The sequence below is a fragment of the Acanthochromis polyacanthus genome, chromosome 20 (genome assembly GCF_021347895.1).
Source record: "Acanthochromis polyacanthus isolate Apoly-LR-REF ecotype Palm Island chromosome 20, KAUST_Apoly_ChrSc, whole genome shotgun sequence".
NCBI classification, from domain to species: Eukaryota; Metazoa; Chordata; class Actinopteri; family Pomacentridae; genus Acanthochromis; species Acanthochromis polyacanthus.
In genome coordinates, this window is record NC_067132.1 from 20,802,520 (window position 1) to 20,830,404 (window position 27,885).

General features: G+C 41.3%; 2 protein-coding genes across 2 annotated transcripts; one reads left to right on the forward strand and one right to left on the reverse strand.

Moving 5' to 3' along the window:
* Positions 1–1,741: 1,741 nt before the first annotated feature.
* Positions 1,742–18,751, forward strand: trpc1 (transient receptor potential cation channel, subfamily C, member 1). Its single transcript, XM_022207286.2, has 13 exons — positions 1,742–2,288; positions 2,984–3,138; positions 3,241–3,342; positions 3,442–3,644; positions 4,453–4,584; positions 4,713–4,908; positions 6,981–7,317; positions 8,987–9,126; positions 10,618–10,764; positions 14,633–14,817; positions 16,473–16,674; positions 17,029–17,223; positions 18,227–18,751. Exons 1-13 carry the CDS (start codon positions 2,123–2,125, stop codon positions 18,452–18,454), a joined length of 2,388 nt encoding a protein of 795 aa, XP_022062978.1. The 5' UTR covers positions 1,742–2,122; the 3' UTR covers positions 18,455–18,751.
* A 298-nt stretch (positions 18,752–19,049) lies between these two features.
* On the reverse strand, positions 19,050–27,876 carry pcolce2b (procollagen C-endopeptidase enhancer 2b). Its single transcript, XM_022207297.2, has 9 exons — positions 27,610–27,876; positions 27,255–27,363; positions 26,613–26,868; positions 25,548–25,672; positions 25,263–25,399; positions 25,005–25,168; positions 23,196–23,279; positions 20,604–20,771; positions 19,050–20,219 (listed from the first exon to the last, which is right to left on the reverse strand). Exons 1-9 carry the CDS (start codon positions 27,741–27,743, stop codon positions 20,089–20,091), a joined length of 1,308 nt encoding a protein of 435 aa, XP_022062989.1. The 5' UTR covers positions 27,744–27,876; the 3' UTR covers positions 19,050–20,088.
* Between the last annotated feature and the right edge of the window lie 9 nt (positions 27,877–27,885).

Sequence of the window (27,885 nt, forward strand, 5' to 3'; positions counted from 1 at the left end):
AAATGCGTCCCCCTTTTAGATAAGTGTGTGCAGTCATGCTGTAAAGATGGAAGATGCCAAACAATTTTAAAGGTTTGACCATGTTTTTCGAATAGATGTTTTTGGCTTTTTATCATCAGACCTGTTTGAAGAGCTGGTTTTCCACTCCTCCTTTGATTAGCTCCATCAATGTGTGGGCTGATTTACTGTTACATTTGAGGACCTGATAATCTCAGCCATCTCAGCTGACATTTTTCACTTTCCCTTTTTAATTTTGATTCTATTTCTTCATTGCCTCCCAGTACTGAATGAACAATTGCATGAGTCCCTGTGTGGCATTAAAGTTTCATTTAAGTCGATATTAGATGACTCCCACTGGGCAAAATTGGAAATATTCTGGAAGCTGGAAGAATGTGTTCTGCTTGAATGTAAAATCTCAGTTGCTCTGTTGTTATTTATATGGTGTTTGCTGGTGTCTGGTCAGTGTTGCAGACCGACTGTGGAGGAGTGAGTTGCGTTTGTGCAGCTGTCAGAGCCAGAGGAGAGCTGTGCATCGGCCATATGCATTCCCTTTAGATATCACTCGCCTCTCTGCAGTATCCACAGGCAGCAAACCTCAACTCATGCACGTGTATCGGTTGCATGAGCATGCCCACGTTAACTAATGCGAAAGTAGCCGGTCTGCACACAATATAGGCACATCATCCTGCAGAGATCAGAAGCCACGGCTGTTATTTCCTTTTATTGTCACATTGTTTTGATTATATGCTTGTGTACCACCTTAAGGTGCACTGATAAAATATGTATGAATGCAGTTTGCATAATTAATCCTTCAGGGTCAACAGGCAGATTTTCGGGCTGCATGTGTGTACGCAGTGACAGAAATGTCATCTACATAAACTACAGACATAGGTGTAGATTTCAAAAAGCAAACGAGCATGACAGAAGCAGAAGTCTTTTGAAAAAAATGATTTAAAGTTGCCAAGTAATACAAAGGATGCTTGTCTTCTTTTATCCTTAGTTCTCAGTCTTTTTTTTTTTGCAAGGATGTGAGTCATTGCAAAAAGTATGATGTAATCTCTATGTATTGCATTATACTTTGAATTGAGCCTGATGCCTGCATTTTGTGTTTTCCTTTGTACAAATAAAGACATTTAGGAATGAGCTCATTCATTAGCCAGAGCCAGATGTTGCTCAGGGGAAAAAAATTATAATAACACAAGAATAAATGCAGTGCTCAGTAGAATAGCAATAAGATAAAAGTACAACACATTAAAAAGATATAATAAGTACCATAAAAGTAAAGTAGAATAGAAAGTTATGAATTAATAATAAAATGAAAAAGAAATATTGCACATAATAATGAGATATTGCACATTGTGATGAAGTATTGCACAGTCAGTTGCACACAATGCTAAAAGTGATTTTGAATAATTTATTGAGAAAGTAATATAGCAAATGATACTGATATTTAGAGTCTTATGTCTCAGTTTTCACCCTAAACTGATGAAAAAAGGTGCAAATTGGTGCGTAAAAACTGACCAAGTACAGAAAATGAAGTGTTTATTCACCACTGCTTAATGTGTCGCCCCAAATATCCAAATGGAACCTCCGCCCAGGGCTCGCAGCTTTGCATAAAATGTATTTTTGGTGAATGTTGACACAGATCTGAGTCTCAGCATCCAGTGCAAAGCTGCACTGTTACGTAACCACGAAGCATCGCGGCTCTGCGCCTGCGAAGTGAGCAAGCAGGTGGAGGAGGAGACATGCGCAGTAGCCGCCTCGTCAGCAGCATCAGGACCAAAAAAGATCCCCAGGAGCCAGCAATGTGGAGGGAGAAGATGGTGAATGTAAACACGACGAGGGGAGGCAGCGCGTCGTTTTGTGGCACCGCAGTCGCCACTTGCGAGCGTTAAAACGAACTTTAAGGCGATTCGGTGCGTAAAAAAGGCGCCTTAAGAGCCGCAAACGGAGGCAGCGGAGATGCGACGGCTCTAACAACACTTGATGGCATTGATTTAGTCTCATGACGACGCTTTTAAAACCTCTGCTGCTCTGCAAAGGACAACCACAAAACCGGATTCCTCCCATGTCATCGCGTGTGACGGGCTTTCTTGTGTGAGAGTCGCAGGTTTTTAGTGGGATGCACATCAGTGTTTGGCCGTACTCGCTCTCCGTTGTAATGGCAGCTCTGTACCAGGGCACGGACGCTTCCTCTCCGGACAAATTTCTGGCCTTAAAGGACGTGAGAGAAGTGAAGGAGGAGACGACACTAGATGAGAAGCTCTTCCTGCTGGCATGCGAGAAAGGTTTGCAGAAATTGTGTCTCAAATTTCACACAAAGTCCATTAATATTCCCATTATTTTCATGATGGTGCTTATGCAAGATGCTTATGATCCCAGGCTTACTGATTAGTGAATTACTGGGGCATTGTGTCTGATTCAGGAGGCCTGTATGTAATGTAGGTAACATGCACAATGACTAACACCTTGGGATGTTTCTTGCAGGGTCATTCCTGTACAGTCAAACCACATTTTTTCCACTGAATACCTCTCACAGCTGCCTGAACGTTCTCAACTATGGAAATTTGCCCATGGGGGTTAAGATATATTTGGTCTGCCCTTCTAAAACTTTCATTCCGTGACTTGGGAAGGACTGAGGAGAAACTACACGCTTGCAGCAGAAGTGTAGAATAGCAAAGAGGCATGGGTATTCTCAACCAGTGGGATGGGAGGAGAATGTTTCATTGATAAGTTGAGAACATTGTGCAGGCTGAAGGTGCACAAGCCAGTAACCGCCACTGTGACCATATAAAGCTTCTCTAAACATGGCTCCACAACAGAAAGTGACCTTTGAGGGAGATTGTTATTGTTATACATGATGAAGAGGGCTGCTGGAGCTGAGCCCGTGCTGTGAGAGTGCCTGCCACAAAACTGTGCCAGAACATATTTAGCCCCTTTAGTAGATTTGACTTGAATCTGCTGAAGCCATTTTGCTTCTCAGGTGACTACTACATGGTGAAGAAGCTGCTCGAGGAGAACCGACACGGCGAACTCAACATCAACTGCGTGGACGTGCTGGGACGAGACGCCGTGACCATCGCCATTGAGAATGAGAATCTAGACATCCTGCAGCTTCTGCTGGAGCATGGCTGCCAGGTAACCAACACACGCTTACTGAGGGGGAAACTATCCTCAACTGTGCTGCTTGTTTTTTTTATTTATTAACACCACGAAAATGATACCATACTTTGTCTGTAGGCGACAGATGCTTTGCTAGTGGCCATAGACTCCGAAGTGGTCGGAGCTGTAGACATCCTCCTCAACCACAGGCCGAGGAGATCTTCCAAGCCCTCGATGGCTGTAAGAAACCTCTTTCAAGTCCGCAGATGCAAATGACAGAATGACATAATGACTCATTTCTTTGCTTTTTTTGTCTGAGTAATCCCATTTTTTGTTCAGAAACTGATGCAGCGGATCCAGAACCCGGAGTATTCCACCACCATGGACGTGGCTCCGGTCATCCTGGCAGCTCACAGGAACAACTACGAGATCCTGACGATGCTCCTGAAGCAGGACATCTCACTTCCCCGGCCTCACGCTGTAGGCTGCGAGTGCACGCTCTGCAATGCTAAAAACAAGAAGGACAGCTTACGACACTCCAGGTACAGGAGCCAGAAAATGTCGAAGTGGTGTCAGCTTTAAGCTCCCACTGACTGAAACCAGATATTTAGTGTTGCACTTGGATCGCCACTTTTGTCTTCCAGATTGTTTTGGTCCTTCCTCTGGTATGCGGGAGCTTCAAAACAGCTGTGAATCATGTGTTCCGTCAAGTGAAGTGCTCAGAAAGGATTCTTGTGAAACATTTCAGCCGCTTGTTTTGATCATAAGCTCACAACTGTCATATTCAGCATCTGAAGAGAAATGATTTAAGATCACAGGCTTTTTCGGAATGCTTTCAGCCATTTGAATTACAGTTACCCCAATGCTCACAGTTCCCTCTGTGTCCCTCAGAGGACTCCTAATGCTCTCTGTTATCACCAAGCTCCACCTATCTGGCCACAGAGAGCTTGTATTGGTATTTTCACAAGTGGTTTTACACAATACGAAATCGATGCAAACTCTAATTTAGGAGAAAGCAACAAAAACGGCAGCGCTTCCTCCGGGAAGTGGTAATTCTTGGTTTCAGATACCATCTTGGACTTGCAGATGAGATTTTTCTGATCTCCTCTGCTGGCCATTCGTTGTTCTCTCTGCAGGGCAGTGTAGCCTCCCACACAGTACACTAAATGAATCAGTCTGCAGCTTGGCTGGCAAACAGCATGGAGGTCAGAACAGGTACAAATGAAACAGCTAGAGGACTGAATGTTTCTCCATTTTCTCTCCTATCTGTGCCATCCTCTTTTTTTCTTTACATTTTCGTCAATCCCCCTTTTTTTAACCACCTGGTTTCGGTTTGTTTTCGTCTGTCAGGTTCCGCCTTGATATCTACCGATGCTTGGCCAGCCCCTCTCTCATCATGCTGACTGAGGAGGATCCAATACTGAGAGCCTTTGAGCTGAGCGCAGACCTGAAGGAGCTCAGCCTTGTTGAGGTAGAGTTCAGGTAAAGTCAGCAGCCGCACATCTGTCTAATTTATTTGCAAATGCATTCACAGTGATATCGCGAACCCTCTTGATTATAATCTGGAATAGCTTCTTGTGCTCTGATTGTGTCTTATTCCTTTGTTCCAGGAACGACTATGAGGAACTGGCGAAGCAGTGCAAGATGTTCGCCAAGGACCTGCTGGCTCAGGCTCGAAACTCTCGAGAACTAGAAGTGATTCTCAACCACACGTCCAGCGACGATCACGTGGACAAGAGAGGTTTACTGGAGGAGCGGATGAACCTCAGCCGACTCAAACTCGCCATCAAGTACAACCAAAAAGAGGTTAGATAGTTCATGTTTGCAGCCGTTGGTTGCAGCATCAGCAGCAAGTCGATCTGCTGCATAAGTGGTCCGAGGGAATTATGTCGGATAAATTTGGACAGGCTTGTAGGGAGAAAATAATAGCACTCTGCTGCTAATGGTCTCTGTTCTTCATGTCAGATTTAACATCTGCCCCAGCACACCATGTACTTATGTTTGGGAAAAATTAGTTAGGCAGCATAAAGTGCTTCCTTTACGCGAAGACATTTAAAGACAAACTAAAGCTACAAGTTGGAAGCTGTGGGATAATTTACTGCCGGAATAGCAATGTGTGAAATGTTTGCCTCGTATATCATGTACATACAGCTGGTAGTATAATGCTTCCTGCTGGAGAATTACCACTGACAAGGTTTCTCTGAAGGACACATGAGAGAATTAATCAGGTATTCCTGAGTGTCATTTACTGTCTGGCCCACAATATATGTTTGCGGTTGGATTTTATTGCAGAGAACATGTTTTTCTTTATTCCTTTCTGTAGAACAAATCGTTCTACTGTATGCTGTTAATAAGTGGAATTGCTTCATACACTCTCTTACTAATAGACCCTGTCAAAGTGAAAACCATAACAATTCTTCTATTATGTTCCATAGAGTTGTGCTTGCAGTTATTGTTTGTGTTCTGTGAACAGTTTAAATTGTGTAGTTTAGTCCGAATTATGCACACTTAGGAAAACAAAGGACGTTTTTAAATGAGCTTATTGGCTCTGTAGCTGAGAATTACAACATAAAACTGATGTCCCTCTCGTGTCTGTGCAGTCAGTATAAAGCTATGGCCTGCAGCTGATTAGTGTAGCTTTGAGTAAAAATTACAAACAGCTTTAGAGTTATAAACGCCAGTCATAACCTGGAAGGGACACACACAGTCAGACAAAGTAAACAAACTCTGGACTTTTAAAGAGAAAACACATGGGACAGTAGTATAGGGTGTGTTAGGACTGAACAATTCTACAAAATATTAGCTAAATTGCAGTGTCGCCATGTCTGAGGTGCATTGTCTAAAGTGCAGGAGCTATGGATATGATACTGTCCAGACATAAAGGAACATTCTTTGATTTAGTTCAGACTGCAGCAAAATTTCCATTATCATTTATGTATTTTTTTTTCAGTAGAAAAGAAATGGGGGGAAAGAAATGCCATCTCACTAAAATGCCGACTCATGCTGCAATATCTGATGTAATAATCTCGCTTTTTTTTGCATTTCAATATCCCTTTTGTGTGTGACTGACAGACAAAAGAACCCTCTGATGCATTTTGAAGCTCAGTACGGCAGCTCTGACTGTCGCCAGCTTGGCAGTGCCTTTGAAACTCCCGGCTTATTGAAAAAAGCGAAGAGGTGAAGTTTGAGTGGAGCTGTAGCCGCTCATGCAAACCTTTTTGGGCCCTATGCTGCCCTGTGACAGCACCCACCTGTCTCTCATAGTGACCGCTTCCTTAATTATGCATAATAGTTTTCAGCTGGAATACTATTCAGAAGAGTAAGTTACATTAAATTTCTCACTTGTACAGTTCCCATGGACATAAAACATAGCTATATAGACCAAAATCATCGTTTTTACAGTGCAAAAAACATGTTTATTTCTGCTGTGAAGTTGGACATTTTAACATGGAGGTCTATGGGGATTGACTCAATTTTGGAGCCAGGCCCTATTGGTTATTTGAGGAACTGCAGTTTGCCTTAAGCTGCTTTTTTCAGCCCCAGAGGTTGCCCCTTGGTCGTAACACCACCTATTTGGAGTTAGCTAGTTTGAGGTTAGTTAGGAGAAATCTGTAGGCAGATTTTATTACCTCAGGACAGAGCTAATTTAGCCGTCTTCCACTTTCTGTTGACATGTGAGTCTTATCAACCTCCTGTCTAAATTAAGTCCCTGCAAGTAGTTGAATGAGCCTATTTTACAAAATGTACATGTTTCCTTCAAGCTCATGAAGATCAAGTTTGATCAGTTTGTCACAAAAATTCACTGAATCTGTTAATTCACATTGTTAATTTTTGCATCCTCACATCATTCTTTTATCTGTGGTTTTCTCACTTTCCAGTTCGTGGCTCAGTCCAACTGTCAGCAGTTCCTCAACACCGTCTGGTTCGGAGAGACGGCCAGCTACCGCCGCAAACACACCTGTCTGAAGATGGCCACAGTCCTGAGCGTGGCGATGCTTTGGCCGCTGCTTTCCGTCTGCTACCTTCTGGTGCCGCGCTCCCGAGTCGGCCAGATAATCCACACGCCTTTTGTGAAGTTCATCATCCACAGCGCCTCCTACTTCACCTTCCTGCTGCTGCTCAACCTGTACTCTCTGGTTTACAATGAGGGCAAACAGAACACAATGGGACCCGCGCTGGAGATGATCGATTACCTGCTCATCCTCTGGATCATAGGTCAGCTTTTTACCTCGTACATAACACATTGATATGCATGCTATGTGTACTGTATGTTAGTATAATGATATCGATTTCGATGAGGTCAGATTTCAATAATTGACAAATTATCTCTCTGCTAATGCATGCAATAGAACTAAAAATAGAGTAAGAATTCAATCCTGCAAACCAGAATTTAATACAGTAACCTTGCATAGTGGAGTGAATATGAGAGATTCCTGTTATGGTCTGGCTAAAGTCCAGTATCTTGTATCCATAATTCTATCAGGCATTACATGACAAACGGCCGTTTCTATGCTAAATGACTGAAAGCCTGGCTTGACTGGATTAAATCTGTCAGTCCTGCCTCTAATTGAGCTGTATACAAAGGAGCCGCAGCTTCTTCTTTCTCCCCCGTGGCCCATCCTGAGTGCTTGTATCGCTGAACCTCGCGCGCACATCCATGCAAACATAAATTTGCAGAAATATGTCCGTACACCAGCTCTCTTTTCAGAGGAGGGCTGGATTGTGACAGTTTGAAATTGACTCTGTTCGCCAGGAAACTATTAGTGTGAACATTCAGTCACTTTAATGACCCTCCCTTCTCAGCAGGGATGTTTGTCTCATGTTTGCAGCATCCTATGCCTCTCCACCAGACACACAACATCACATCCACAGCTCTTTGGCGGTGCTTGTGTCTCTTTCACTGCCAGGTTGATAAATCTTCCCGGTAACTGCAACTGACAGGTTATAAAAAAGATGGAGAAGCATTCCACTTCTATTATTCAATGTTATGAAGATTGTTGTGGGGTAATCATTAGTTTATTGTGTGCATTGGCAGCAGCTGAGACTTAGGCATAGGTGTAAAAGGTTTTTCTAAGGACTAAGATAGCCCACTAGAGGGGGAACCACTCCTTAAGTTCTGCAAAAGAGCAACATCAAGGAATCAGTTTCACCAACTTCAGCATTTTCTTTTTGTCAAGTTGCCTAATTTCAAAGGAGCTTTTACTGCAAGATGTGGTGCAGTGGTGCAGATTTTGGGTTTCAGGGGCTCTGCAGCACCAACACACGATCTGAGATGAGTTAAATAAGAAAAACGAGGTTGCAGACGTCCTCGTGAGTGGTGTTATCAGGATGTGATAACAGTTCCTACATGTGTCGGATGTCTTCAGACAGAGTCAAACGGAGGCTTTTCATTCCTCTTGCTCTCCATTGTTCTGTCTTTTTCTCCCACGCTGCTCCCTCCTCTTCTCATCTTTCTCCTGGTCCCTACATTCTGTCATTCCCCAGAGTGAGATGCTTAGCATTAATGGGGATATCAGATTCTGTGAGGCTGTGAGTGACTGTCTGCTGGGTTACATGCATGTATATGATGTGTCTCTCGCCATCTGTGAGTGCTGTGATTTCTACATTAGATCGCAAAAATGGAAATGATTGATGAACAGAAACCAGAAGACACAAACGCCCCATCTTTATTAAATTCCACACACCTCCCTAAATCCCACAGATGACACATTTTCAGCACATTAATCTCACATTTCTGTCTCATACATTCCTGTTCCCCCAGGGCTCCCTCTGTGAGGTGACTTATGGCTGAATCTGGAAGGGATTTTGAAATGTGGCGGATGACAGTAAAACGCCTTTTTTTCCACTGGTGTGTGCGTGATGATAAATTCCTGCTCTCCTATAGGAATGGTGTGGTCGGACGTAAAGCGTCTGTGGTACGTGGGGCTGGAAGACTTTCTGGAAGAGTCGAGGAACCAGCTGAGTTTTGTGATGAATTCCCTTTACCTGGCCACCTTTGCCCTCAAGATTGTTGCTCATAGCAAGGTATGCACATTGCACACACTTTTTGGATTTAGAGGATAGATAACTGAATAGATCTTCTTTTGCACTGCTGGTTCAAAGCAGTAAAAGACTCTGCAGTCAGAAAGTATATTTCGGTTTTCTTTGAGTAGCACTAGTAGTTCATCATCCTGTATATGAACTGTTTGCTCCCATGCAGGTGTTGGTATTTAATCGATCTCAGCCCAAGTTAAAGTTTGGAAAAGGGATGATTGGAGGTATTTGATATCACTGATGCATCAGTAATAATAATAAAGGTGTAATTTGCCCCACTGAGGGTCTTGAGAAAGAAATTTAATTGGCAGCATTTCTGTTATTGGGCCTTAGGTTATGTAGAATTATTAAATATGCACAAACATTCTAACTGATGAAAAAAACTATCAATCATTAATTTTAACATTATATTTAAATCATAATTTACCTCAAAAGCAGCAAGTTTGAAAGGCATCTTTATCTTTAAAAATTTACTCCGTTTGTCCAAGTTAGAGACTGTATAACAGAATAAATCATCAGGTCTGCAACTTTCAGATGGTCCTTGAATGCATCACGAGTGACGTGGTTTTTGTTGGGAGAATGAATAACATCTAAGCTTGAAATTGTGAAATTTTATTTAAATCACGTCATTCTGCTTGTTATATTTTTCTTAAATGCTAAAAATGAAGTGTTTGTGTGTTTGTTTATTTGTAAATAAACAAAAATATTTCTGCACGCCTCAGAACAGCAAAGAAGCCATTAGTGAGTCAGCTGAGACCCAGAGTCACGCGACAAAAATTCGTAGATTTGTCAGCTGAACTGCAGACTGTGCTTGTGCTGAGCAGGTTGAAGCTAATTATGGAAATCTAGAAAAAATTATAAGGAGTAGAATACCTATAGTGTTTACAGTCACTGTTTTTTCCAGTATTGGTAACACCTGTGCACACTTGGATAAGTGGTGCACATATTGATTGCAGTTTTTCCGTTTTTTTTTTTTTTTTTTTTTTTTTTTGTAGAACGTCTTTTTTATGATTCATGGCATCATAGCTGCACAAAATACATTTTTGAGTTCTCTATACTTTTAGCCATAGTTGTGCTGTTTCAGTAGAGGTGCAGGGCTTTATGTTATGGTGAAAAATGAGCTCACAGTGAGTAAAAATGTGACAAAAAATGCTTCAAAACTGCTGGGATTCAGAGGATTAAAGAATTTTTTGACGCTTATTTGTATTCTTGCCAAATGTTAGCCAATAAGGTCAATATGAACATCATGTCTGCCTGTTAAAGCCAGCCACTGGATACATCTGTGAATACGCACTATAATATAGGATTCATTAGGCCTAATCAGCAAATCAAGAATGAGTTGGCACACCTGATGTTCCTAATCATATCAACATAGAGCAGAAATTATGAGGTCTACAAGCTTTATCCTTTTAGACGACTGAAGAATTTGGGCTGTTTGCTACCAACTTGTGTATATCTTGAGTGTGTTTGCTTTTTCTGCAGTTCAAAAATGCCCAGGAAGACAGAAAGAACTGGGATGCCTTCCATCCCATCCTGGTGGCTGAAGGCCTGTTTGCCTTCGCCAACGTCCTGAGTTACCTGCGACTCTTCTTCATGTACACCACCAGCTCTATACTGGGGCCACTACAGGTAGGAAAACACTTGCTTGGACTACAAAAGTAGTGATGTTGTGACTCGAAATTGACATCTTCAGAATTAAAGCTTTGACCCAGACTAAAACCAGACATGCAGCAAAAAGATTTTTCTGTCTTCCCCGGGGGTGTTAAGTTATGTATCCAGAAAGCCTTTTGGATAAGAAAAAAATGACCTAATAGTTATATAATGATTATAAAACTGTTTCCCTTTTTTTTTATCATTCTCTCTAACCCCACACATACACACACACTTACCACCCACTCTCTTCCTCTCTCACTGAATGCGAACACTCAAGGACAAGCCCACACTAAACATCACACCAGCTGTGCCTAGCAGTATCATAACCATCATCATAACCATTTAGCACAAGCACGGTGAATAGAAGCAGTGGACGGATGTCTTCTGCTGTGATAATATGCTCATAACAAACTGAACACAAGATTATAAAGCTTTTCCTCTTAGCTGCCATATGCATCTAAGTCTGACTATCACCATCCACATCAATAGTTGCATTTACTTTACACAATAAGGATTGTTCAGAATATTTATGCATATTTAAAAGCTGGAGGAGCTCATTTATATGCAGCTGCAACACATTTTTTTTACTGGATCTTAGGCTGATTTCTATCACAATCTGAACTGCAGCCGTAGGAAAAATTTGGCTGCATGTGAATAAAGTTTAAGTGGATTTTGTCATTAAATGTGAAACTTGTCATGGCATTTTCTTCACTTTTGGACCTATTTTAATATAATTTGTTGATTTTTTTTCATTCTTCTCTAAGCCAATAAAAGGGTTCTTGAAATCAAAAGAATAGATTTGGTTTTTTTTGACAATATCATACCAAATATCTTGAATACAACCAACATAACTGTAGCACAAAATCTAAAAGGTCCAAGGAAAGAGTCTTTAGTGAACTCCTCTGAGTCCTGGGAAAGCTGTATTAGATTTGCTTGATTAGCCAGACTTAGCTGGCAGTGTCATCCAGAATTAGCTGATTTTTCTTGTTTTTGTGCAAAAGGTTAAATAAGTTGAGCAGCACAGTTGTACAGATGGACTTCTGCATCTTACGCAAGAAAGAAATCAAAAAGCCAGCACCTCATCTGGCTGAACTGGACATTTCTCTCGTGTTTGCTTCCCCAAACAACCCAAAAATCTGGTTTGTATATCTTCCACTCAGGTCTTTTAACAAGGTCAGTCCCATAGGTGTCCCTTTTTATGGCATCATGATAGTATGTTTCCTCAGCCAGCTGGCAAGGAGACATCATGAAGCCCGCCAACGTTTTAGCTGGATGTCTCTCAGAATGAAATTTTCCCCCATGTGCGACTTTTATTACGTAAAGTAGCCTTCAGGTATGCGGTGAGGTCACTGGAGTTGTAAGGATGCTTTCCTGTCATTAAGTCGAGGTGCTATTAGCGGTTGACTTATAAAACACTACGGGTCCTTTTGTAGATCGTTAATGAGCAGCTTTCGGCTACGATCTCTGTGCTCCTCCCCCCATCCTCGTCTGCTTCCTCCTTCACTGGATCTGTGACATCACTGTCTGGCTTGGCCGGGATGGAAAAATTATTAGCTTTGGAAATAGATGCGGCTGTGTGTTTCGTGGCCGCGCTCACTCGCGCTCACATGGCAGACACACCTCTCCACTAATGCACCCACACATTTCCACACTCTCGTGGTATCTGAGCGGGCCAGTGTGCAAAATCCAGTTGCTCTCAGACAAGCTCCTACTCACACGGGCAGACCGACACACAGACAGTGAGTCAGGGCTATGTGGGCTGCAGTAAAGGAAAGTTTCACTGATTCCGTCCAGTCCAGATCACATTTCTGCCTGGTAGGAACCCCCCCCGGCTATGTTTGGAAAGAGTGACTGAAAGAATGTATCAGCTCACCCAGACTTAACCTCACTGATGGAATGAACCCGCCATAATTGATACTCCACTGGGCTACATGAGTCTGTTGGAGAGAAATGGGCTCTCATACACATACAAATTTGTATGTTGTGAGTATTTACTGCAGTGTGATCCGCTGGGTTCCTGCATGTTGAGGTTTGGATGAACAGCCAGAGGGCCTTTTAAGAACGGCTTCATGTGAGAAGGATTTGCCCTCGGTGGGGTCTTTGCCGTCAGTCAAGGAGAGCAGGAAATACTTCCAGAGCACAGAGAGATTAAGTTTGGAGATAAAGTTAGCAATGAAGAGGTATTCTGAGCTGAATTCACAGGAATTACATCCTTTGGGAAAGAAAAAATGCTTCGTATTACCCCCAAATCTGTAAAAGTCTTGCTCTTGAAAGGTTTATCAGTTTAACATTTCAATAACTTGCATGTAAATGTTTGAATCACTGCATAGAAAACAGTTTAATGACAGTCTGAGGGAAGTATATTTGTCCATTTGCATGTTCAATTTTGCTTAATTCAGTTCAATTTTCACAACATATGTCATCTCACAGCACTTAGCATAGTAAGGCACAGACCGTAGGAATAATAAACAGCGAACAGAAAACCCAACAATCCAGTGTTGCCTTTGGATTTCAAGTACAAATAAATGATGATTTATTTGTGCTTCAGATGCGTTAGACCTCTTCCAGTAAAGGTTAGAAGCTACTGACCTGCTACATTCCTGCTCTGTTTGTACAGTAACTAACTTAGGCTACCTGTCATGCTCGGCTAGCAGGGAACACCCTCTGCTCCTAAATTATACCTGTTCAAAGTGGCAGAGGAATACCCGGGGGGGGATTTATATATGACAAGAGAGTGAATCACCCTAATGGATGAAACCCTCTCCTCAAACAAGCTGCCTGCACAAACACTGCAGTCGCCTTTCACCTTGAGGTGCAGGCCGAGTGCGTCACGCCGCACATTGCATGTTTGTTTCTCTTTTGGAAGACCAAGTGTGCTCTGACCTTGTTTGATCATCTCTATGTCCTTGTAAACAGATAAACCGCTCAGGTATATAAATAGTGGGTTTCCAATGGGCTGAGAAGACCCTCTCTGTCTCCTCGCCCTCTCTCCGGCTTCCTCCATGTTTGTCTGCCTTCCCTCAGGTAGGGTGAGAGCACTGCAGCTGCCAGAATGTGTTGCTTTTTCCACTTCCCTGGGGAGTCACCGCTAAACAAGAACATGGGTGAAAAGAAACAAGCTGCAAGCAGTCAGAAAGAGTTCCAAAATCGAGCCATTTCACTCAAGTTTCAAAAGAATCTGAAAGAAAGTGCAGGCGTAAAAATTCCGAAAACAAACTTAGAAGGTCACACATTCGGCTGAAGGAAACAGAAATGAAGCTGATTCTAAATGTACGACAGATGAAACGAAAAACAACTGAGGTTACCTGACTCGATATTACTGTTGAAACTGTTGCATCATGTGTGCTTTCAATGTCATTTCAAAAGAAAGACTGAATTCTTATCATGTGAGTTATCCTGCTCTGTGACTCTGAAATTCCAGTAGTCGCTGCCAGGTTCTTTCTTTCTTTCTTGAAATCAGTTCGACTTTATGGCAGACATTCAGGGAGAAAAGGATCTCTTATATTTCTGGTTCCAATTTATGCAGTGTAGGAAGCTAAAAAAAATATCCACAAAACCTACTTGAATAGAGAATCTAGAAAATCTAGTCAGTTAATCTAATTAGACTAACTCTGCAAATAACTTCAACCAGTCTGTCGATGAATTTAATTTGTGTCCTAAAATCATGTGCGACTTTGATTTACTTGGCATGAATAATGGTCCACATTGACTGTTAAATCAGTCAAATGTTGTACAGATCAGACACTTTTCCGGCCCCTTAGAAAAACAAGTTATTTTGGATAATGACTTGTGTTTACAGGATTAGGTCAAGCAGACTAACAGAGAAATTTTCGTCTCTCGTTAGATCTCCATGGGTCAGATGCTGCAGGAGTTTGGGAAATTTCTGGGCCTCTTCCTGCTCGTGTTATTCTCCTTCACCATTGGACTCACTCAGCTCTATGGAAAAGACCAGAAAGACCCAGCCAGCAATCAAACCAAGGACTGCGAGGGCATCTTCTGCCAGCAACAGAGCAATGATGCATTCCACACGTATGGGCAAACCTCAGCCTGTCATTTTAGACACTGCTGACGTCAATGATGAATGTCAGAACACTTGTTGAGGGATGTTTGAGGCTCTATATTTACACATAAGAGTTGTATAAACACAGCTGGTTACCTTCTGACGGCTGTTCTGACCCATGATCTGTGGAGATTGTACAGCGTGATGTTATCAGAATATATATTTTTTGGAAGAAACTCGCAAAACTGTACACTACATAGACTTTATTCCATAAGCTGATGGTTTGGCTCAAGGATGCTGTCTTCAGAGCTAAAAAAAATTCAAGAATCACACAATATAAAAACATCCGATATATATGAAAAGGCGGTTACAATAAATAAACTCTTTCAGAATTCTTTATAAAAACTATACAGCAAGCACAGCCCACATGACCTTAAACTAGTATTGACTACACTGTAAAAAATTACCAGTTTTTAACTGTAATTTATGAACACTTTACTGTTATTTTACAAATATTTCCTATAAATTACAGACAACAACTGGTAAAATAACAGAAAATGTATTTGCTCACATATTAGCTGTAAAATTAAAACAGCTCAAAACTCTAAATATTGTCCACATCTGATATCAGTATTTTAATAAATGGTATTTAATTAGTACTTTTACAAAATTTACAGTAAAATAGCACCATTTTTTCTGTATTTAAATCAGGAAAAATATAGTTTTACAGTTACATGTCATTATTTAAAAGAAACATCACTTCTAATCAAAATTATAAAAGCTACGTAATGTTATTTTACAATTTTCCAACGTTTTGTTGATAGAGATAAAACAGTATTGATTTATATGTTGATTGTAAAAGAAAAAACAACGACAACAACAAAACAGGTCCAAACTGTACATAAAATCCACATTAAAAAAATTTATTTTTACAAATAGTAATGAATTCTTTTACAATATGTGACTGTAAAATTACAGTTTTTCTGTCTACTGGAAATATCAGTGTTTTATAGGTACTTGCTGTTATATTTACAGTTTTCACAGACTGAACAACTTTACCCTTTTATTTTCAATTCACAAATACTGTCCGAGTAAAAACTCCAAAAATACAACGGACATACATTAATAGACACAAATAATAGAGTGGAAACTGTTAAAGATGCTCTCAAAGTCCCATGGTGAGGGGAGAATAGTGGTACATGCTGTAAATTAGAGGAATCACATCCAGAACATCAAAGAGGAGACTGTTCCTGTCCCTGATTATATATTATAAAACCTAATAACAGGGTTGTGGAAGTTGCACGTAACCCACATTCATGATTTCTGTTTTCATCTTCGCCCACCCTCACACACATTTATGCATTTTGCACCTTTTGCACAGACTGGCACATCTGACTGTCCTTTCAGCTTTACATATGACCACAGTTGCCTCATCTTCGAGCTCATACAAAGGCAGTCTTGTACCCAAATGTCAGGCTATGGAATTAAATCTGCACAACTGACAAAGTGCTCCTGTCTCTTCTTGCTTGTTCGTCTCCTGCAGTTATTTTGACATCTTGTGCAGCTGATGCAGCTTCACTTTTGAGTCTTTTAGCTGCACAATAGGATTATTTTGGCTCATATTATGAAATGCTAACAGATGTGTGGTCCAAATGCCAGTTAGCATGTCCTCCTGTTGTTCCAGGTTTATGGGGACCTGCTACGCCCTGTTCTGGTACATCTTCTCCCTGGCACATGTTGCGCTCTTCGTCACCCGCATCAGCTACACGGAGGAGCTGCGATCTTTCGTGGGTGCCATGATCATCGGCACCTACAACATCGTGGTGGTTATCGTGCTGACCAAGCTGCTGGTGGCAATGCTCCATAAAAGCTTCAGACAAATTGCGGTAAGTGCGAAAAAACTCTCTAGCGCAGACATTTCTCGGTGTCGTCAAGGCCAATTTCAGTTCATCTTGGATCTCAAAGTTGCAACTGTTTTCATTTACTGCTAAGATTCAATTATGCTCTAAGTCACCCTGAAATGTTGCACAGATGTTAAATGGTTTCTTTCATTTTTTGCTCCGTTTACCAACTGCTTTTCATCTTGATTATACTAAACACAACAACCCCCCTCCCCAAAGGATTTCCACAGAAATGGTGGTTTTGCATTTTCAAGATTCCTCCCGTAGTGAGAAAGTGTGTGAAAGTTTCCCTTCTTTCATGTGCTCCTAATGTTCTTGTTGGCTTTTGGACCTGTGTAGAATCACGAGGATAAGGAGTGGAAGTTTGCTCGGGCCAAACTGTGGCTCAGCTACTTCGATGACAAGTGTACCCTGCCCCCGCCGTTCAACATCCTGCCCTCCCCGAAGACCGTCTGCTACTTGTTGACCAGCATGAGCAAGTGGATCTGTTCACACACCTCAAAGGGCAAAGTGAAGAGACAGAATAGCCTTAAGGTGAGAAACTAAACTGTCACGACCGTAAATATTGTAGTGGTTTTACGCGCAATTGTGAAAACTGTGATTCCGATGATTTTTTCTGATGAATTTAGCCCTTTGAACCCCACCAGCTTCCGAGCATATTTTGTTCCTGTCACAGTTTTGTTCACTGTGGGTTCATTTTTCACAGCAATATGAAGTCTTACACCTGTATGGAAGCAGCACGACCATGACAAGAAGTAGAGAGAACTCAGAAATGTCAGCGATGTAGTACAGTGCAGCTTTAATAGAAATAGTAAAGAAAAAAACTGAGGAATTTCTTTAATTATAATTTTAACAATCTTTAACTACATGTTTTCAAGTGACTAAATGGTGACTACACACTATAGATATTTTACAACTTAGATTTTTCATTTGTTAGTACACTTGTATCCTCTCTGCTCTGTGTAAACACTGCCTGCAGTTCAACCCGGTTCAGCTAAAATTCCTATAAATCGATGTGGCATTTTTGTGTTATACATAATCTGGTCTATGTGAAAGGTTTGACTTTTTTTAATGCAGAATGCAGAATAAAGTAATTTTGATAAAATATCATAATTGTAAGCATAATGTTCCCAATGGAATGGAACATCAGAAATGAGTAGATCAAGGACTGTGCTAAAGTATAAAAATCTGATTTGTTTTTACAGTTTGTGGCTGTGATAAATGGTGTAATTTTATTTTTTTTGCCTCCAGTTAGGACAAACTTTTTTTTTAAACATTTTTTTTTTACCACGTTATTAAGTAAAATGACTTCAGGATTAGATATGGTTTGTCTTCCAACAAAACTCGTGAGAAGGACTCAAAAAGTTTAAAATCTGATGTTTTTCTCTGTTTTTAATGGTGCGATTTTGCCAACACGCTGACAGGTTTTGAGTTTCAGAGAGTTAATCTCTTCCTCTAATCTCAAACAAATGACCATCTGTGGTTTGCGCAGTATGTTTTCATCCGTCTGAATTCCTTCCCTGTCCTTTCCATCCAGGAGTGGAAGAACCTGAAGCAGAAGCGAGATGAGAACTACCAGAAGATTATGTGTTGTCTGGTTCACCGCTACCTGACCTCCACAAGACAGAAGATGCAGAGCACAGACCAGGCAACGGTGGAAAACCTGAACGACCTGCGTCAAGATCTGTCCAAGTTTCGCAACGAGATGAGGGACCTGTTAGGTTTCCGGACGTCCAAATACGCCATGTTCTACCCGAGGAGCTAAAAAACAAAAACAGACTAGCTCCTCTGTCCCTTCCCTGCCTTTTGAGAAAACCTTTGCTTCTTGTTTATCTGGGATGCTGTGTGACCCGAGCATGTGCAACAAAAAAAACAAACTCTGCTCTTTTTGAGTCACAGAGGCAACTTTTAAACCTGGAACTAGATAATTATATATTCTCCACCAAAGCCTCCAGACTCAGGCCCTCCCTATATCTGTTATTCAGCTATTTAACCTCTTTTGTAAATATCAAAGCCATTGTTTTCAACAGAAAGTTAAATAAAGATTTATGGAAACATTTGACCTGCTGGAGATTTAATGGCATAAAGAGCACCGACATTTTGCTCAATACAAACCAAGTGCCTTGATTTTTCTACTTGAAAATTGATTGATTTATTTTTGCTACAACAGGTCTGAAAGCCAGAAAACAGTCGATGTTCAGCCAACTCCCCTGTGGTCGGGTCCACGTGAGAGTCCCATTCCACACACCTGATCTATTCTCATGCTCAGCCGAGCACAGTTGCCTCGACGGCTTTAAACAGACCACTTCAAATATTATTTGGCATTTTTCAGCTTCCAGCTCCAAGACAAGCAAAAAGGAAAAGGTGGAAGGAGTTTTTATTTGGGCAGATGAAAACGAAAAAAAATATAAATAATATTCACAGACTTTTTCATATGAAAATAGTTTTCATTTCATATCTTTGCCTTTTAAAAACAATGACAGTAAGTGAATGACGGCGGTGCTTTGCATCCATAAACACACTAAAGGAGAAAAAAAACAAGCTTCAGCTGGGAAGATCCTCATTTCTTTCACATAAAACCAGCAGAAAATCCTTTTAAAAGAATCACGTATATATTAAATATTGCACTTTAATCACCACATTTTCAAACTTCTGAACCTGCCCATTAAAACTGAACACAGGAAATGAATGGCAGGCTGCTACACTGTCATTAAAACTGCAACAAATCCCCCCATTGGTATTAATCATAAAATTTAAGACTACTCTGCCAGACAGATATCTTTGTTTACTGCATTAATTAGAGTCTTTATCCACACTGTGCTCTACAGCCTCCGAGGGAGAAACTGAAAGACCGAATAGAAAATAATTTGAGAGTAAAAGCGACACTATGGGAAGTCAGAACAGATGTGCACTGTGAAATTTGTAAACAATTCAAATAATGTTTGACTTATGAAACATGTCCATGAATCGCTGTACTATTCCCCAGTCTTGGCTCCAGTTACTGGCTACAATTTAATTCCCTGCTCGGAGCGTGACAGGAATGTGACTATGCAGGGAGCGGTCCGAGAATAGAGGTGGAAATTTCAGCTAATTTTGCAGCTGATTAAACCGAGTCTGCAAAACAGACTGACAGACAGACAGACAGCTCTTTTTAATAGGAGACACATTTCAGATTGTCTTGTTTCTTCAAAAAACTTAGATTAAAAAAACATACCAATCTCAGCTCCCCTTAGCTGAATGAATCATGCAGATTCTGTGTTTCTCTGTTGTTGTTTTTGTGACCTGTGTTTGTGTTGTTGAGAAGAAGATATATATATTTTATTTTTAGCTTAATTGTTTCCATCCACAGCCGAGCCTCGGGCAGAGCGGTTCCACGGAGATCCTCAGAGCTACTGGAACTCAGCACTGCTTGTTTTTCAGAACGTTCAGTCCTTTTTGGTTCTTCGTCTTAAACGCCATGACAAAGTGGTGCGGGGCGATTTTCCCCCGGCCCTCCTCGTCCACCTGGCCCATGAAGATGTAGTTCAAGCCTGGTGAGGTCACACAAAAAAAACCTGAATGCAGTGGCGGAAACGGCAGAGACATTCAGGGAGGGCGAATATGAGAAGCCGCACGTGGCAGGTCTGTATGCTGTATGTTTATATGCGCGCATATAAACATATTTCGAGTTTCATTGACTGTTTGGACAGTGAGTTCTGCCGCTCACCTAACGCTTCGATCCGTCAGCCGAGCGTGACGGCACAGCAGAGGAGGCAAACTCAGAGTCATAGGTTATTCAAAACAGTCGACCAGGAAGTGCACAGTGATTACCATCATTTAGATAATGACTCATTTGTTTCTTTCTTCATACATCAGAAAGTATTTTCTCAAGGACACCGAGCCAATTAAATTTCCCCAGCATGCTGTGCACTCACCTCTTCTGATAAACGGGCACTTCTTGCACAGGATAATGATCTTGGTGCTCATTGTCTTTCCTGCCTGCTGGATTGCCAGGCTTCCTTCTTTATACACGTTGATGATAGAGATGGTGGCGTACATACTTCCTCCTCTAATCACCGCCGTAATGACAGTCCCAGTTATCACTGTCGCAGACACACAAAAGGAGGGATGAAAAGTGACATCAAGGACACAAAAGTGCTGTAATTTACCAAGAAAAACACCGTACATCACATAAGAAAACACGTGTCCTTATCTAGGAATCAAATAATACAACAGTTAATACACGCTCTAATAAACAACATCCAGATGTTTTAATTCATATCAGCTGCAAGGTCAGTGTCTACTACTTTGGCAGGTGTTGCTGTTGTTTAAACAAAAGCCAAATCTTACAAGCACAGTAACAGCTGCAGCATAATGACACTTTGGATAATGACCAAGAAGTAAATGATGGTACTGTGCCATTTTAGCTCATCTTTACCAAGCATTTACATTCTCCAGCTGCTTTTAGTCTTCAGTCGTTAACACCTAAAATTCATCTGATTGTATCAACGTTACATATTTAGAATTTTTTTCCCCACAAAAATGATTCCTTCATTCCTTATAATGGCTTTAAAGCAACTTCACATTGCACAATGTGTGGATTGCCTCCATTTCCCCTCATCTCTCTCCATTCATGTCAGCTCGAGCATTCCAGCTCACCTGCTAAAATGCTGGTAACACTACCAAACGCTACACAATGGCAAGCTGTCATTTTGCAATAAGTTGGCAAACCTGAAACCAATTCTGAAGTAAAATGATGATGCAGAAAGCTCAACCCCACCTTGAGTTTGTTTTGTATGAAACCAATGAGAATCTGTGTTTTTCTTCTGTGCACTGCAGCTTCAAGGTTGAAATTCTAAGCGATTGCACTGACTGCTTATTTTGCTCATGATATGTCTTCTAGCATATAAAAAACACCATATGTACATGTTAAGAAGGTAACAGACTTGATTTTCATTGGAGAGAGTCTTTACATACAACACTTTTCCAACTTGTTATGTTGCAGGCCAAAGTAAATGTAAGTCTATGTTCCCTATCATGAGCAGGTGTCAAAATATAAGGGGCTAAAAATGTTGAATGCGAAGAATTAACAGCAAATGTTACAGACAAAAGGAAGCCTGGAATTCACAGTGGGGGATTTAACATAGATATAGTGAAGAAAATCTGTTTTTTATTATCATTGATAATCTGTGAGAAATGCAAACAATGTGCCTACTACATTTCAGTCCCTGTAGTTTGAAGTGTAGCCCGTCTGTAAAAATGTCAGCGAGAATTAACAGCACAGACTCCTAGCATTTCCTTACAGGATATCAACACTGCCCTTCTGACCCTTTTACAGCTCCCTCCTCCATCCATGACCTCTCACCTCCTTCTCATGAACTCAGAATGCGACATCAAAGATATCATTTGCTGTACTAAGTTTCAAATATGAGTAGTTCCAGCCTTTACCAGTCGGACTGAGTGAAATGCACAATAGCTTAATCGTTCAGCTTCTGTGTACAAAATTATTAACAAAAGAGGCACAGTTTTACAGCTTAATTGATCAGAACAGAGTTCCAACTTGTCTGCAGTTGTTTTTTTTCTGCCTCAAAGTGACAAACAATATGACAAATGAGCATGGATAAGTTTCAGTCAGCCTTTGTTTAGTCTGACCAGGTCTCCAAAAGCACCAAAAGTACAGTTTGACTCATGCAGACGTGACATTTAGCAGCAACAGACCAGTGGAGATGAAATTGCAGCTTGTTCGCCATAAACGGGATTCTTTACACTGATGGTACCAATATGTCTGGACTTCAAATGGGCCTACTGCCTGTTTCATTTCCTGACAGATGAGAGCAGCCAGAGGTCTGCCATTTCCTTTTGTGCTATTGCATCTGTTGCTACTGTTACATCATCCAGTGAACTCTTTTTTGACAATTCAAAGTGCATTTAATTGAATTAAAACAACACCAAATGTCACAAGTGTCAACTGAAGAAACTATTTCCAGCCCACTGTCTCGCCACTTCATTAAAATGCAGTGTCACGTATGGTGCGATGAGTCCGCCGCCACATCACACAGGCGACTTTTTCCACATCACTTGCCTTTCCTCAGTTCCTGATGTAAATTCAAGTGAGCTCTTTGAAATGCCAATCTAATGCATGCAGTAAACATCTCAGCGGGGAAAACATCAGAGAGCGGGAGAGGAGTGAACGGAGGCCGAGCCTGAATCAACACGTTCATTTATTGCCGGTTTACATACAGTGAGTGGATGAGTGTGTGTGTTACTATTTACACTGGAGGTAACTGAGCCCGACTGTATACAGTCCTTCAGTTCCTGACAGGCTATCAAGGAAGTTATTCAGATGAGCAGGGGAAAATCAAAAGAGCAAAGATAGTGACATGATCGGGACTGTAAACTGCAGCATGGGGTCTGTTTCTGAGTATCTGTACTTCAGGATTAGTATTTTTGTAGCAGCAGATCTGTTTAACAATACAAAAAACACTAGAATATATTAGATTAATTGCAAGAAGCACAGACGCTCTTACCAAAATTGCTGGAGCAGTAATTGCTCTCAAGTGTTCCTCGTCTTTTACATTTCTGCTGGCAAAGGGCAACAGAGTACTTCAGCGCTGTGGAGACACACACACACACACACACACACACACACACACACACACACACACACACACACACACACACACACACACACACACACACACACACACACACACACACACACACACAAAAGATAATTCAATCTCTGTAATTTTGCCTGCTAGTGATGCAAGCATGTAAGTTATGGTCACATCTGCTTCCCCTGTGGTTTATTTACTGGATATTCTCGGTAACACAAGAGCCTCTCCAAATGAGCGGCTGTCGACCTCAGAGACAATGCACTTTGTATAATGTGTAGAAAAGCCAGATAATGTGACAAGTGAACATCTGTTTTTCGAGTTAGAGATGGTAAAGAGTCCATAAAGGAAAGGACGGAGGTTTAAAGAAAATACAGGGTGGCTGGCTAAATATTTTTCTTACTGGAGAGGGAAAAGTCGGTTAAGATAAGCTGACCAGAAAGCAGTGTCACAGTATGACATCATGGCAGTGAGACGCCAAAATAACCTGGACTGGCTAAGGGGAAAAACAACAGTGCGTGGGAAGGTGAGTTTGAGTATGAAAATGAGCTCTGATTGCGGGTGCACACACACACACACACACACGCCCACACTCTATATTAACTTATGTACACTTTACATGAAAGGAATGTCACAAAACACACAGTTTTAACACATGTTGTGTTTGAACAAGTGCCGGGCTGCATCTTTTAAGTCCTAAGTACTGTATGTTCTTTTGACTCACTCCACTGAGGAGCCTAGGGATCGACTGATATGGGTTTTCCAGGGCCGATACCGATGATGATAAGAAAGATAACAACATTTGGAACCGATATATGTTGGATGTAATGTTTTAACCCCAATGTGATAGCAGATAACCTGTCATTCAAAACTAGGCTTCTTTATGAAGAAAGGTGACTATAACTGAATGTGTAAAATAGAAATAGGAGTGAAAAAATTAAGACGCTCTCCTCTGTTTATGTGCAATCGACTGCAGTTCTGTCTGCTGTTCTTCTATATTTTATTAATCTTTCACTGTTTTATCACTTTTATTGCCCACTGAGGTCCAAAAGCATAATTGGTTATTGTTTTTCAGACTCTGTTTCGGGGTAATTTTGTCGCTGCCTTCTAACTTAGCCACTAGCCTTTAGCCTTAGCCACTGCGAGGGCAGCTAATTTCCTGGTTTGTGGCAAGAGCTTGTGTTTTTGTGCAGTTTGTTGCAGTTTCTGCTTAAGAGACATTTCTGAGACTTATAGTAACACAACACGAAATAGTAACACATAGTAACACAAAAATATCAATAATCAGAAAATAAAAATACCAATATGGATAATCATAAAGAATGCCAAATATCAGCCATGCTAATTGGCCACACCGATAATCGGTTTATCCCTGGAACAGACTAATGCATCACTACTGCAGACTGAATTGTGAATATATAGTTTTTTGCTTGACTGTCCACTTTTAACTGCAGTGAGAATGTTCTGACTAAATTCAGAACAATAAGCAACACAAAGGAGGTGTTGTAATCACAGTCATACTGGACTGTTACTTAATCTGCTATTGATCGGCTATTGTAGGAAAAATCCAGACCCCCCCCCCTTGTGTTTCAACCAGAAGATAAACTCCACATGTTAGCAAGAGTATCCAGTAGTACAAAGCCAGTATGACTCATAGTTGCATGAACAAACAGATGTTTTAAGTCTTCTACTGTTTTTCATTAGAAACAAGTTGCTGCTTACGTATGGGCCTGGTGGTGACGGGCTGAGTGGTGGTGGTGGGTGGTATTGTTGTAGTGGGGAATTTCTTTGGTCTGAACTTGTAGTGTCCAATGAATCCATCAGCGGTTAGACTGAGGTCAGACAGGAACTGGATCAGCAGCTGATTCCCCTCTGAGAACACTGGCCTGCATGACAACACAGAAAATTAGACTGAGGATAACAGGAGATGAAGTCACAGGACAGGCGCTTTAGAACTGAATCTTGACAGAAATCACCTACGCTGGGGGGCTGTCTCCGCAGTATTTTCCAATCCGGTTTGCGTCATTTATTTCTGCCCCGTTGAAAATTGAGACATGGTCGTAGCGGCAGTAGTTATCTCGCTCCACATCAAACTTCTCAAACTTCACTTCGATAATCTGCAGAAGAAATCCTCTTTTAGGAATAAAGCTTGTAATAGGCTCTTTATCAGGTGGGTAAGCAGCAAGTAAGCTGTTCAATGGGATCATTGTTGAGTCATTTTCCCATCAAAAAGTCACATTTAGATCTGAACATTAAATCTCTAACCTGGTTCTTTGGTGCCACTATATGCCAGGAGCAGGTGACACCAGCTGGATAGTCCTTTTCTGGCCAGTTAGGTGTTTTAAAAGTCCCAGAGGGCTTGTCCAGTCTGCCTCCACAGTACTGATCCCCTTAGGAGAGATCATGATCATTAGCAGCATTCATCAGCAAAATATCATTCCTGCTGCTTCACAAAAATGTACAAGATCTTATTTTCCATCCTTTTAAAGGCTAAAATGATGAGTCAATTATGTAACCATGCTATTAACCACTCATCTACTTTAATAGGAGCTCTTCTTGCCTCATGGGTCTTGTGTGCAGTTTAAAAAACATACACTTGAACTGATGTTTCCTTTCCAACATCACTAAAGTAAGAATTTAGCTCAGTCAAAAACAGACACCTGACAAATGTAGGACACGCTGTGCTGTACGGTGTTAATCATGTTTAATGACAGTCTATCTTTCTTCTCCTGTCAAGCAAGGTTAATAGACATTGTCCATTATAGCTGTCAGCTCGTTGGCTACAGAGACCTATCCATTAAAATTCCACAAAAAACAGTAGATAGGACACTGCGGAGAGGACTTGTGTTTTCTACTGGAATGCTCCCAAAAAACATCAGTGAGAAATTCCACATCACACCGTGAGAACAGTTGACATGCAGCTCTCTTCTTGTCCACGTGAACTTTAAAGCCAAAGCTTTGTCTCAGACAAATGAAACCCTCAAAGGTCATCCGCTTTAACCGAGCAGAAGAACAAAACTGTGCTTCCTTTTGTCTTACAGTGTGTCTGCAAGTGCTGAATGTGATTCACTGTATTATGCAAAGGCTACTTAAGAAGGCACATTTTTTCTATTTCTGTCTGGTCATTGTGGTACAATGCAGTGACCTCAGTGAAGCCACTCATGTTGACACAGTCCCACGTGGCTTTGTGTTACACGCTTGGATAGCAGGAGGGTATTTTCTACACAGTTGCTACCCTTTGCATCCTTGACAGCTTTAAGTAAGGCAGCAACACTAAGAAGAAGCCTGTCAAGACCTTTTTCCCAGCTTCTTCTTCCCATGTTTGCCTACCTCTCTCATGTGGGTGAGCAGCAGAGAAAACAGCAAGGAAACCACTCCCAGCAGTGTTGGCATCAGAAACCATCTGCAGGAGCATCTTGTTGCCTGTCGAGACAAGGGCCCCTGGCTTGAACGTCCCGCAGAAGCGACCGAGCCTCTGCCCACTTACATGGCCGCTGTAAACATCCACGTAGTCATAGCGACACAGGTTGTCATTCTCCAGATCAATAAAGCGGAATGATAATACCACCACCCTGCCCTCAGGGACCTGGATGGAAAATCACAGAGGGCATTAAGGACAAATTTCTTATTATGGATGTTATTTTTGAGTAATATTAACAACAAAAAAATGTTCAGTCATGACTGAGTCTTCCACAATCATTTACTAAACCCCATACTGTAATTATGGACCTGGTTATAAATGTTCCAGCTTCAAAGTACAATAATGTTAAAGAGCCAGTCAGCAAAAAAAATGCCCTAAGCTGACTGTGGTTAGGTATTTTTAGAAGGAAATTGGGAGTTTGGGCTGAGCCAAAGAGCCTCATACTATTATATTGTCCAGCTGTTTTCTATAATTTGAATTAACAGTTTTGTCATCATTTTTTCTAGGCTTCAGTGGGAAAGCAAAACACGTGAATATGTAATGGGACTCACTGTGATTCTCCACACACATTTGGTATTTGGAGGGTAAACTCCTGGATAGCCCTGGCTCCCGATTACTCCAGACTCCCCTGTGATGTTTCCTCCACATGTAAAGATTGGTCTGAGGGGGGGAAAATGTTTTCTATAAATATCAAATGATGACGATCAATAAAAAAGACAGCAGTTGATTATTTCATTCCTCGCCAATGCGCCATATGTCTTCATAGCCCAGACTGCAGAATATTCCTCTATGAACTCCAGCTCCTTCTCCACAGCCTGCATGGGATCCTTGACACCTTGCTTCTTTTTTTTTTCTCCTCATAAATCTTTCACATTAATTTGAAAAGTAAGTAAATAAAAGGTGTACCTCTGCTGGGACTGCGCACAGACTTCTGTCAAGAATAGTAGAGTCCATGCGCAAAAAAGACTGCATGTTCTCCACATTGTTTGGTGAACGGAGCAGGAGCTTCGCCTGTTTTCGCTCCGTGGCATGAATGGCATTGTGCTACAGCAGCTCAAACGGTGGGGAAAAAAGTACCCAGGAGTTCCTGCAGGGAGTTTCAGCAACTGCAAGCTCCAGCAGATGAATATAGCGTTTGTTCGGCGTGGTAGGAGGGACGGAGCACAGGGTGATGTTTTTCCA